At 53.6% G+C, this 12337-nt stretch overlaps 1 protein-coding gene, 1 long non-coding RNA gene and 1 pseudogene across 5 annotated transcripts; 1 reads left to right on the forward strand and 2 right to left on the reverse strand.

Moving 5' to 3' along the window:
* Nucleotides 1-687: 687 nt before the first annotated feature.
* On the reverse strand, nucleotides 688-4840 carry LOC120584025 (sialic acid-binding Ig-like lectin 9). Of its 4 annotated transcripts, none has more exons than XM_039839605.1 (7): nucleotides 4669-4840; nucleotides 4221-4601; nucleotides 3732-4010; nucleotides 3464-3511; nucleotides 2667-2766; nucleotides 2246-2342; nucleotides 688-737 (listed from the first exon to the last, which is right to left on the reverse strand). In XM_039839605.1, the coding sequence occupies exons 1-7, from the start codon at nucleotides 4700-4702 to the stop codon at nucleotides 723-725; spliced, it is 954 nt and encodes a 317-aa protein (XP_039695539.1). In that variant the 5' UTR covers nucleotides 4703-4840; the 3' UTR covers nucleotides 688-722. The 4 variants fall into 4 exon arrangements, with proteins under 4 accessions (XP_039695539.1, XP_039695537.1, XP_039695538.1 ...); XM_039839603.1 differs by lacking the exon at nucleotides 688-737 and adding an exon at nucleotides 1280-1994; XM_039839604.1 differs by lacking the exon at nucleotides 688-737 and adding an exon at nucleotides 1284-1994 and having other exon boundaries at nucleotides 2667-2763.
* A 1335-nt stretch (nucleotides 4841-6175) lies between these two features.
* LOC120584044 (uncharacterized) lies at nucleotides 6176-6294 on the reverse strand (annotated as a pseudogene).
* Nucleotides 6295-6819: 525 nt separating this feature from the next.
* LOC120584030 (uncharacterized) lies at nucleotides 6820-10572 on the forward strand. Its single transcript, XR_005647929.1, has 2 exons — nucleotides 6820-7288; nucleotides 10079-10572. It is a non-coding gene; the product is annotated as an uncharacterized LOC120584030 (long non-coding RNA).
* The last annotated feature ends 1765 nt before the right edge of the window (nucleotides 10573-12337 follow it).

A 12337-nucleotide genomic window follows, 5' to 3' on the forward strand; every position in this document is an offset into this window, starting at 1 on the left:
AACACGGGCCCTAATCTCTCCAGCATACTCTTTCATCGAGGGAGGCAGCCACACTGAGTTAAAGAAATAAACATCTAATCGTGAATCGTGCCCCGATGGACAGGAACTGGGTAAGTGAGAGGGAACCTTAGGGCCTCCACTCAGGCATGGCACCTGCCCTTGGCACGTTCATAGTTTGGTGGGAGAACAGATTGGGGAGGTCCGGGCGGGGTGTGGGGCGGGGAAGTGCAGAGTCGTCCAAAGGGCACGGAGTTCTCGTTTTGCAATGAAAACGTTCTAGAAATACATTGAGCAACTGCACACTTCGAAAATGGTTAAGATGGTGCATTCATGTTGTTTTTTGACCACTACAAATGAACATACTTGATGTAAACTCCACGAGCCCAGCCCCTCCCCACCCCGCCCCACACTCCCCATCCTCTGCGCTCTGCATTTCCCCCAAAGTTTGTGTCTGTCGCTCACATTCTCTTCACGGATTCGTTGTTTGGCGGTTTGATCAGTTTGGGTCTGTCCCTCTGCCTAGAATAAAACCTCGCTGCACTCAAGATTAAAAAAACGTGGTTTTTTTTTTTCATAGATGGAAGTCTCTGGCACCCACAACGCTTGTCACTGGGTAGGTGCTACTTCCTGGACACATTAACGAATGAAAGGATGAATGTTAATATGCTGCTCAAAACGCTTCGGAGGCAATAAATAAATTTGAAAACACGGTGACACTCACATCAGGGCATGACGTTCTGGATGGAAGAGAATGAGAGGAAAAGAGAGGGAAAGACGTTTGAGAAGGAGGAACAGGCTGTGCAAAGACCCGGAGGCAAAACTAACCCGGTTCCAGTTAGAAAGCGTGTGCCGAAAAGCTCCCAGTCACGAGAAATGACATCTGAAGGCAAGACTTCAAAGTTCAAAGCGAATGCGGAAGAAATTCACGGAGAGCAAACTATCAAACGTTTCCTTACAGCCAAGATCAGCGAGAGCACCCTTCTGAACCAACTGGAGCTGGGGGCAGAGGGAAAATTGTGTGCCCCTATAGAAAAGTTTTTACATAGTTTTAATGGGTGGCTTTTTCCAGAACTTTAAAATAATCGAAATATCATGGAAAACCCAAAAAGCGTATGTTCCAACGCTATGCTAAGTTTGAAGAGTTTATGTATATCCAAACCAGAATGCATTGTAAGTTTGTTTTCTTGGCTTCCCTGGAAGCAAAGGCAGAAAGAGTATTTTCAAAATCAACTTCGCTGCGGCTCTCATTTTCAGTTCAGAGCGCCGCCCTGTTTGACAGTCTCTGTTGACTAAGTTATGACCCGAAATAATTTTTTTTCGCTAACTTCAGCCTACCGATCCCGCCATGGTTTAAGATTTTTGACATTTTGCACATCGTGGCTTTTTCCCCCATTCATTTTGATTTTAAAGAAAAACGGTGCATTAAATTAACATTGTCTCCCTTACTGAGATTTTTGGCACCCCCTCAAGTGTCACTTCTGAGGCAGATGCCTCCCTCACCTTGCCCTAATCCTGGCCTCTCTGAAGAGGTGGGCACCGGAGAGGTCAGAATACGCAGAGCTGCAGGCTGAGGATCTGGGGGCTTTATTCTCTAGGTCAGGGGTGGGCAAACTATAGCTTATGGGTCCAATCCGGCCCACTGCCTGTTTTGTAAATAAAGTTTTATTGGAACACAGTCATACTCCATTACCTGTATATGGTCTGTTGCTGCTTTACCCTGCAACAGCCGAGCTGAGTGACTGCAATGGGGACTGTGTGGGCCACAAGGCCAAAAACCTTTACTAACTGGCCTTTTATAGAAAAAGGTTGCTGGTCTCTGCTCTAGGCAATGGGGCAAACGGATCTTCCGAGCAGAGGAGCTGGACAATATGGCTTGTAGATAATCACTCAGTGTCGGGCAACGGAGGTGAGAGGCGGGGAGATGACCGGGTCCGGGAAGAGATCCTGAAGCTTCGGCAATGATAGGGCTCAAGATGGAGAAAGCGTGACCCGTGCTAGTTCTCAGGAGGAAAAATAGGCCCGAGGTGGCGACTTTTTGGCGGTCAGAGAAGCCAGGAAGGGCAGAAACAAGGCGACTCCTCCTTGCCTGGCCCGTAAGAAGGAAGGGGAGAGCAGGGAATCGTTGGGGGCGTGGGGAGAGATGAGGAGAGCCACACTGGCCATGCGGGCCGGAGCAATCCAGGAGGTCCTCTTGGGGGAGGTGTCCAGGTGGACCGCCGGGTGGTGAGATGGCCAGGTCACTCACCTGTGAGATGGACCTCATGATGGCGTCTGCGCCGGCCGTGTCCGTGTCCCCCGTGCCTACTGCTGTCCTCGCTGCCTTCTTCTTCCAAGATTTCACTCTGAGTGCAGAGACAGGGCGGTTTCCAGTCTGGCCAGTCCTCGGCGTGATGGGCAGACAGACGTCCCTCCCCCACCCCGTTCCTCCTTAAGGGGCTGGCTGGGGGTGGGGAGGGATCCCGCTGTGGATGCCCCGGGGTTGAGGACGCAGCTCCCCGCTCCTGGACAGCAGTCCAGAGGATTGTGACAGACTCGCTCAGGTGACGGGGACCATGTTCCTGCTCTTGCTTCAGGCCCGGATCCCTCGGCTCTGGGTTCAGGGATCCCGCGGCCACCTGTGCTCCCTCCCTGAGGGCTGTCCCTCCCTCTCCAGGGTCAGTGCTCACATGATGACAAGGACGCAGAAAGACAGGAAGAGCAGGGCGGTGACGCCTGCGCCCCCGACGGCCCCCAGCATCACTCCTGATAGCGCCCCCGCATTTCCTGCTGACGAAGGAGGTTATTGGTGACCCCCCTCTGAGAACTCTGGCCTCTTCCTCCTCTATGCCTTGTAGGACTCCAGACTTCCGTTTTTCTGGCCCCTTTGCCAGATGCCAAACACGGGGACAGAGGCGGGGTGGGGAGTAGGGTGAGGTGAGCGAGGCAGACCAGAGCCGAACTGCAGCTTGCGTTTATTTAAAATGTTGGCATGTTTTTCGTCATGGAATTCATTTTGCATTCCGTCTTATTTCAAGGAAATACTGCAGTGTGATACTGTTTCTCTTGGCCGCTGAGTTTCTTTGGCTTCTCCTGAAATTTTGTGCCCAAGACGAGTGCCTCACTCACCTGACCCTGGCCACCGCCCCACAGAACAAGGACCTTGTTCCCCAGACACACCTGTCCAGGTCCCAGCCCCTCCCTTCCAAGACCCACCTCCTTCCCTGTGCTTCTCCCAGCCCTTGCCGTGTAGACGGCGCCCCGAGCTCCTGGTGCAGCCCAGGGAGGAGCGGAGAACCCTCAGGGAGGGAGGGCCGATGGGGACAGCTGCTCACAGGGCCGGGGGTGCTGAGGATGGGGAGCCACTGGGTTCACCCGCAAGGGGGTGTCCGGTCACTGGGGTGAGCCCAGGGTGAGGCACGACCCAGCCGTGCCCTGAGCTGGAGGAGGCCCTGCTCCCTACAGCCCATGACAGGCTCCTTCCTACCTGTGACATTTCCTTGCAAGACGTTTATGGTCAAGTTCTGCGGAGAGTCTGGAACACAAAGACATGGTGGACCCGTCAATGTGAGGGCTGTGTGGACACTGGCCCTGTGTCCCCAGGAGCTGCGTAAATGGGGGAAGCGTGGGGACAGGACCCTGCTGTCTCCCTCCCAGACCAGATCCAGGACCCGGCACCCAGTATCCGAGGCCCTGACCCCCACACCCGCTGTCCTCGGCACCCCCATCAGGGACCCTGGCGTCCCGGCACTCACAGGTGACGTTGAGCTGCACGGTTCCCTCCACGGTCACGCCAGCTGCAGGGAACATCACCTGACAGGTGAGGCTGGCGCCATGGTCCTGGGGCCGTGGGGTGAGGGTGAGCACGGAGGAGAGGCGGGTCCTGGGGCCCAGGGAGGCCAGGGCAGCCGACGTCCAGGAGAAGATGGGGGGCGTGCCCCTCTCACAGGCCCAGGGCACGGAGCAGGTCACGTTGCAGGGGCGGCCGGACTCCAGGGTCCCCGGAATGTGGATGTGGGGCGTGAGGGTGAGGGCTGGAGGAGAGGGGGGGCACGGGGTCTGGAGGGCGGGGCGGTGTGGCCTGAGAGAAGCCTCAGGCTTTGGTCCAGCTCCTCCCTCTGAGCTGGACACGCTGGATGAGCCCCCCCCACCCCCCGCACCTCTCAGGAGGGGGACGGATCCTAGCCCTGTCCCCGGGGACCTCAGAACCCGCCCGTGTGGCCTCTCCGTGACCCATGCCTTACCTGTCACACGCACAGTGAGTTGGTTTGTTTTGTAACTATGTCTCACATAAGGCCTTCTCTCCACCCTAAAGAAGTAGGTCCCCGTGTCCCTTCTCTGTGCGTCTCTGATGTCCAGGGAGCAGTTGTCGTTCTTGGGGTCCCCGAGGAGACGGAATCGGCCCTGGGTCTCCTCCTGCACATCACGGTCTGGGTCGTTTGTGGCCACGGGAGCATCCTGCTGTTCCTTCGCCCCGGCCTGGAACCAGTAGCCGTGAGCTGGGGGACGAGCCCAGTAGCTCTCAGGGTAGGAGAAGGCACAGGGCACGGAGACGCACAGGCCCTCCTGCACCGTCACGGACTCCTGCACTGTCAGCTTGTGTGTGTCATCCTGAGCCAGGGACCCTGCGGGGAAAGGAAAGTGAGCAGAGCCCCCAGGCCGCCCCGCCCTCCCGCCCCCCCGCCACCTCACCCGCCCACAGCAGGGGCAGCAGCAGAGGCAGCATCTCTGCCTGGAGGCGTCTGGGCTCCGTGCAGAAAAGAGAAGGAAGGCGGTGTGTGTGGAGGGGGGACTCGGAAGCCGGGGCGGAGCCCGGGGCCGCCTCGTTCAGGGAAGAGGAACCTCAGAGAAGAGCTTAGCCCCCCTCTGCACAGAGCATGGACATCCCATGGCCCAGGGACCCCGAGACCTGCCCCAGGACTCCTTCCCCAGGTCCTTCTGCCCTGGCCTCCCGCCCCAGAGCACGGCTGGCAGGGGGCACGGCCCCCATCCTCTGGGTGGACGCTGCCCGGCGCCCTCTGGGAAAGTCTGCTTCTCAGGGTCCATCTGTCGGGAACTAGAACTGAAAGTTGCGCGATTTAGAGACAGCCTCAGAGGAAGATGAGGCAATGCCCAAGAGTGACACTCATCACGGGGGAAGCTCCCACCTAGACACTGTTGGGCTGGGATGGCGTTGGAAATCAACCGTGCAGCACCCGTGCCCGCTCCTGGGGTGCAAGAGACGCCCAAATCGCACGCCATGAAGGACCTGAGCCCATCTCCTGCCTCCTTGCCATGCCCTTCCCCTCGGAGTTCATTCTCTGCAACGTTAAACAGATTCCTTCTGGCCAGACCCCTCGTCACAGGCTACAGATGTCTGTGGAGGTCAGTCTAGCCGGGGGCGGGACGCAGGGACGTGGGAGACGGGGGAGGTGCAGGGGTGCTGAGAAAGCCAGTTATCTTCCCCCCACCCAGCCTCCACACGGTGGGCCTCCCCTCTCCACTCCCAAGGTCACACGCCCGCCCTGGACGCTGCCCCGAGAGTCACTGTTCAGTGGGGACACAGCAGGTGTCCTGGCGCCTGGAGCTCCTGTGACTGAAGCTGCCGAGGAGGACGCACAGGCAGGGTGGGGTCCCCCACTGGAGGTTGAGTCTCAGGAGGACTGGGCGGAGGGATACTGGACTGGGCAGCGGAGGTGAGGGCTCTGTGTGTGAACGCACGCTGAGGACATCGAGGGGACCCCGGCTAGCGGGACACCTGGAAAGCTGGAGCTGTGGTTCTCTGCGCCGTGGGGTTTGGTAGGGAAGAATATGCAGAAAAGAAAGCACATATTTTGAAAGAAATAAACACTTCCCCCTTCCTCGGGGCTCCAGGAAGGATTTCTTCATCACCGATGTCTCACGGGGGCCACGCTTCTCACCGCCCCAGAACACGGCGGGGATTTCCAGCCTCTAGGGGCTTTGCCTGTGGAGGTTCTGCTCCCAGGAGCCCAGGCGTGCAGGAGACACGGAGCAAGGAACCCCAGCCTGGCGGGCGTCCGCCCTTGGGGATGGCGAGGATTTCGTGAGAGAAGAGACACACACGTGATTTCACAGGTTATTTATTTTATTTATTTTATTTTATTTATTTTATTTTATTTTTTAGGCGAGGCAACCCTTGGTTGACCTCACAGACTGCAAGGACCTTGTCAGCTTACAATCCCTTATTTTTTATTTCTTACGCCTACAGCACCTGGTCATCCTAGGTGGTCTCCCATCCAAGTACTGACCAGGCCCGACACTGCTTAGCTTCCGAGACCAGATGGGCTGGGGCGCGTTCAGGATGGTGTGGCCTTAGACCACAGGTTATTTTAAACGGAGCAGCTAGGGGTGGTGGGGAAGGAAGTGGTAGGAGGCATGAGAGGCAGTGCCTCCTTGGACCCATGCTGGATTTCTTGAAACATTTTTTGGGGAACTGTAAGATACGTGCAGAGAAGTATCGCCACAAAAACAACCCAGTGATTCATCACAAAATGAACACTCTCTAAGAAACAGAGTGTTGCAGGCACCCAAGGGCCTCCCCGCTGTTTCTCCATCCCCAAAGGAGCCCATGCTTTCACTTTAAAGCTGATTGTTTCCTAAAGAATAAAATAAAGTTAATGGTTTCCTTGCTTTCTTCATAGTTTTGTTATCCCGGCATGCTGCCTTTGATACTGGGGCTTTGCACTATGTTTTTCTTAGGACTTTGTTTTCTTCCATCCAAGTTCATGAGTCTGCCCACCCCATAATCTCCCCTTCCCAGAACCACCACCCACGACTGGAGCGGAGTCGGCGCTCGGATCACTGAGACGCGAAGGCGCAGGGTCTGAGCATGCGCGTGTCCTTCCGTGCCATCGCCGACCCCTGCATTTCAGTCTGCATCTCGTCCTGCAGCCCCAGCTCCCTCCTGGGTCCCCTGTCCTGGACGACTCGCTCTCTCTCTCTGCAGGGGGAGTTGCAACATCTCTGTGGTCAGAAGGGCTGAGCCATGTCCATTCTGTTTCCCATCACGCCCAATGTGCAAAGAAACGTAGTGAGAAGTAAGACGTGAGAAGTAGAGAGACAGGGAAACCACAGATCATCTAACTGCCTGTGGAAGAGGAACTTAGAACCCACAGACCATCAGAGCTGGCCCACTTCAGTTTTCAGAAGACACGGAGGTTCAGAGCGGACAAACGAATTGCCCAAACCTGTCTCACACATCATTGTTTGCACAGGGAGCCGCTTCATCCAGCTTCGTCTGTCCAGCTTTCATCGGGCTGGGAGATAGGAAGCTTATGCCGATCTGCGAGGGTTTCTCAGCTCTTCCCATGAGGTAAAGAGGGAAATTTCACTCACTCACTCACTCACTCACTCACTCACTCACTCACTCTCTCATTCATTCATTCAACAGCCATCTACACTGTGCCTTCATGTTTCCAGTGACGGGTGACTGTGAGAGGTCTCGCCTTTGCTTTTGAGGATGGCAGTATGTGGTTGGGAGACAGACAGCTTATCTGACAATTCCAGTGCCGTAGGGTAGGTGGCTGTGAGCGGGGAGGCACAAGCTGGGGATGGGCGAGGCTCTCACTTTTCTGGCCTGGGAAGTGAGTTCTCGAGGGGCAACGGGCCAAGGAGACACGTAGGGACTCTCAGGCAGCCACGAGGGGTGAGAATGCCACAGGTGAGTCTGGGAATCGCTGGGCTCAGGTACTGTCTTCTCAAGCTCACTCGCTCTCCCGCTCTGCCAGAGAGCCTCCCCCAGCCACCAGGTTCTGTGCTCTGTTGGTGACTGACCCCACCTCTGCCTCAGCGGAAGTCAGGCCACCGCCCATGGGGGACGTTCCCTCTGCTTGGGACAAACGGTGGCTCCTGGACAAGCCCAGGAAAGGGCGGTGGTGCTGTCCGCAGTGCTGATTCAGGGCCGAGGGGGGCTCAATGCGTGTGTGTGTGTGTGTGCGTGTGTGTGTGTGTGTGTAGGTGGGCGTTTCTTTGTGTGTCTACATCTGCGTCTGTGTCTGTGTCTCTATGTATACTGAATATTGGCCTCCGAGGCCAGTGCGATGCTTAATGTCACGAGTAAACCTGACTGGGCCACGGGATGCCCAGAATAAACACCATTGTGCGTGTGTCTCTGAAGGTATTTCCAGATGAGGTTACCAGTTAAATCAATAGACTCAGTAAGGGGATCGCCCTTTCGCCAGAGTGGGCGGGCATCATCCAATCCGACGAGGGCCTGAAAAGACCCAAAAGCAGAATAGTATGTGTGTGTGGTAGTCATGTGATTGCTTTTCTGTATTCTCAAGCTTAACACAGGCAGTCTGTACAGACATTTTATCTTCCCCCTGCATTCCGAGCCAGCGTTTGGGCACTGTTTGTTGCTTTCTGTCAACTCCTCCGAGATCTAAATGTCTGGGTTTGAGGGAAACCAACGAGAGAGAAAGAGAGTACAAAACTCAGATGGGGTTCAGCACGTGCCCCCTGGCATCCAGGACTTCCACCCTCTTTTCTGAGACTCCAAACTTCACTGGGATCCTCTCTACAAACTTAGAGGTATATCTTACACTGGGTTTATGCTTGAACCTCAGCTCAGAACAGTGTGACCGAAGACGGTAGTAAGCGCAGGGGACCCTCAGACACAGAACCAATGATGTATAAGGCTCCTCCCCTGGAAATCTTCCCATTGGTTTTTTATCCAGGTTTTTCTACTCGTGTGAGTGAGTGAGACTGTGTCTACTGGGCAATTTGAGTGCACTTTCTCACAGTTCTCTCAGCCCGACATTTGCCCTATATTTCTGTTCCTGGAGAAGAGGCAGCCAATCAGGATTAGGCAGTTTCCAGTGCCACGCTACAAACTTCTGCTTCTTTCCACTTGACCCCATTTAGAAGTGCATGGTGTGAGGTTTTATTCACTTCCTGGTTTGGATGTTGCTGGCGGTGGAAGTTTAGCTCCTTCTATTTAAATGTCATGTGTTCATTTAACCCATGATGACACTACTTGGCACTCTTAGCGTCAGGGCGAGTTGCCAACAGAAGCTTGCATTTTCAAGGGAAAAGGAACTTGCACACAATAATCATGCACCTCGTACCAGGACCCGTATACAGTGCTCCACATGCATCAAAACATCTTTGTGATATGAGGATTAGTATCCCCTGCCCCCACTCTACAGAGCAGAGAACTGAGGCACAGGGAGGTAAGGTGACTAGCTTTCAATTATCACCCTCTTAGTGGAGAAACCAGGATCCAAGTTCTTCCTATTCTAAAGCCTGTGGTTTTTCCCTACGGCAAAGAATGTCCATGAAAGCACTTGCAATCCATTAACTAGAGATACATTTACTCAACGAGAACCAGTGTTTGATCTCCCTTTCCCAGAGAAGCTGTGGGCTCCAGGACAAGTTCAGAAGCCCTGTGGAGGTTCCTTGCTAGCATGGAAACTATCTTCTGAAAACTTGGTGCTGATGCCCCCATCCCTTGGGCTCCCAAGGCTTTAGCTTGTGAAATCTGAGGGGATTTCAGTGGAGCTCCTGAGTCCACACGGTTCAATCACGAAGGTTTGTGGGCAGAAACCTGACTGTGGGAGGATGAGAACATCCCATGTATGACCTCTTCCTTCTCACTACGTAAACTTGGGAATCCAGCTCTGCTGTGTAATAGGAGAGACCCCAGTCCCACCTAGTCCCAAAGAGGAAAGATTTTTTTCTTACTTGTACTATGTTCTTGAAAGGCATGATGTCCAGGGTGATGGAGTATCTGGGACAGAAATGTAATAGTTCCCTCTTCGGTGGTGAAGCGTATAATAGGTGTTGACTTTTGCTCACCTCTAGAGCCACAGAAACAGCGAAGAAGTTGGGTTCTGCAATTTCTCTTGTCCCTCTCCTCAGTCTGGTCCCCAGGCATCGAGCATCCTTGAAACTCTCCTCGGACTCCTCCTTGTGCTCAGGGTCCTAGGAGTCCAGGCCCCACACTCATAGGAGATGGTTTTCTACGATCACACAGCTTCCCAAGCATCATACGTCAACTAGTTGGTGCCAGACCCTCAGCATTGTGGGGTGATGGCTTAAAAACAAGGCGTCTGTCCAGATCCCTTATTTGCTACGATATAGTGAACTCTCCCTTCTTTGCCAGCCGTACCTTGAACGAATTGGTCTGGATGCGATGAAGGCGGCTCAACGAACAAGCGGATGCCTGTCCTCCCAAGATACATAGATCGCAGACCCGGTTGGCGGGCGCCGGGCAACAGCGTGGTGCTGTCCGTGGTGCTGAAGTAGAGCTGGAACCATTGCCGCGCCCCGAGAGGGGGCTCTGACCTCCTAACTATGGGATCCACGACCTGGAATGGTGAAAATGTGTGGCCAGCCTAAGGGGAGAGGACAAGCAGTGAGCTGGCGTTCTCGTACGCTCCTCTCTGCTTCCGAGTTCATGCACAGGGATTCTTCGGCACGTCCTGGTTGGCGAGGTGTCAGGGCGGAGATGAAAATTGCAGCCACTGCGCTCATTTAAGAAGTTTGCAGAGAAGACAGAATTGTGGAGAACAAGCCTCCTGGTGGATTGATTGATATAGTTTGGCCAGAAATGTGGGAGGACCAGAGAGGGTAGGTTTTTGCAGGCTGGATAAAGAGTTAAAAAAAAAAAAAAGTAGAGGGAGCCCAAAGTAGCCCTTTATTTGTGGGTGAAGAGGCCACTGGTGTCCACGGAGAGGTTGTCTTAGGGGACAGGGAGAGAGGAAAAAATAAAACAGGAAGCAGGGGGCTGAGGAATGAGGGGTCTTCTCATGCTGTCTCCGGGACCCCAGACATCCCACTCCCACCCTGGCCTCAGAGTGGAGAATTATGGGGACACTGTGCACCCCGATTTGGAATGAGATAGTCACAGGAGAGAGGCTGCCTCTGAGGAGAACTAAATGGCCAGGCAGCTAGAGATTTCACTGTAGATGCTGTCATATCTTTTTCACTTTATAGCATGTAAGTGCCTAACCTGTTTAGAGAACGTAAATTCTGTTAAAATGAAATACATTCCATACTTTCCTGCCACTGGACCTTTCTTTGCTCGGCTGGTTCCTTGATTAGAAGGCCATTCCAGCCCTCGAATTCTCTGCATCCTGGGAGGTGTAGCCACACAGCCCAGAAGGAAGCACAGCATGGAAACCGCTCTGGCCACATCTGGCTTGCTGCTTGTTTTTATATGGCCCACGTGCTAAGAATGGTTTTACACTTTTGGTGTTGGGGGAAAGATGAAAAGATTTCCTGACACACGCAAATTACATGAAATTCAAATTTCAGTGTCCATCGATAAAGTTTTATTAGAATGCAGCCCCCTTCATTCATTTCCATCGGTGTCTGGAGCTGCTTTCATCCTGTAACAGCAGAGTTGGGACAGAGACCCTATGGCCCACAAAGACTAAAATATTTGCTACCTGGACCTTTACAGAAAAAGCGAACCAACTCCTGCTTTGGATTCAGGCAGTCCAAGGAAGGGACTTATCTCTAGTCTCAGCTCTTCAGCTATTAAGTAGGAATTGTAGAGGTACCACCTCAGATGTGACATCATAACATTAACATTATAAGAAATTAAATGGGGTGAGTACAGCCATCTATTAAGCATGTACTATCTTCTGGGCACTGTTCTAAACTTTTTTATTGGAGAATTACTGTAACGTCCAGCCTCAGGGTGGCTTCTTTATAGCCTTAGTTCTAGGACTTCTGTTTAATTCGTCTTCAGGTGGTTCTCCACGTTGATCGTTCTATATTTTCATTGCGATTTTCATGTGGTCACGGAGGAGATGAGCACAGCGGCCACCCACTCTGCCCTCTTGACCGGAACCTCTGTTCTAAACTCTTGATAGGTATTGTTCATTCAATTCGACTCCACAGTTTAACTCCTATGAGTCAGATATTGCTATTGTCACTCCCATTTTACAGATGAACAACTGAGACGATACACGTAAAGTTCTGAGGCACAGTGCCTAGTAACCTCGGGCCGAGTTTTTCTTTCCTGACGCTCAGGCTGCCAGTGACTGAGATTGAGTTCCCAGAGTTCGGTGACCTCATTTGTGCCGCCAGACCCTGGCACAGGGAAACCTCAGGAAATGACCATTGGACAAATGAACCAGTGAGCCAGTGATGACCAGAACTGGCCATGATGGCCCTTAGGAGTGATTTCACCAAGGTCTTCCAATCTGAAACTGAGGCATCGTAATTCCCCTAATAAAGAAAACTGGACCACACAGTACCAGTCATGTCCCCCATGTCATCACTCACCACAGACCCGCAGACCCTTGGGCTCTGGGATTTCCGAGGCTCTGGCCCCAGATTTCAGTTTCAGGGGTCCACAAGGCCCTTGGCCATCGGAGGGGGCCGGAGTCTTCAAGTTCCTGGGTTCCTGGGT

The sequence above is a fragment of the Pteropus medius genome, unplaced genomic scaffold (genome assembly GCF_902729225.1).
Source record: "Pteropus medius unplaced genomic scaffold, Ma_sr-lr_union100, whole genome shotgun sequence".
NCBI classification, from domain to species: domain Eukaryota; kingdom Metazoa; phylum Chordata; class Mammalia; order Chiroptera; family Pteropodidae; genus Pteropus; species Pteropus medius.

What these genes read in the sequence shown, in the direction of transcription:
- LOC120584025 (XM_039839603.1), bottom strand. Translation starts at nt 4,702, where the DNA reads ATGCTGCCTCTGCTGCTGCCCCTGCTGTGGGCGG. An exon ending in CTTGCAAGGAAATGTCACAG is followed by an intron (nt 2,767 to 3,463) that starts GTAGGAAGGAGC and finishes CTCCTTCGTCAG; the next exon opens with CAGGAAATGCGGGGGCGCTA. An exon ending in TCATGAGGTCCATCTCACAG is followed by an intron (nt 1,995 to 2,245) that starts GTGAGTGACCTG and finishes CCTGAGAACTAG; the next exon opens with CACGGGTCACGCTTTCTCCA.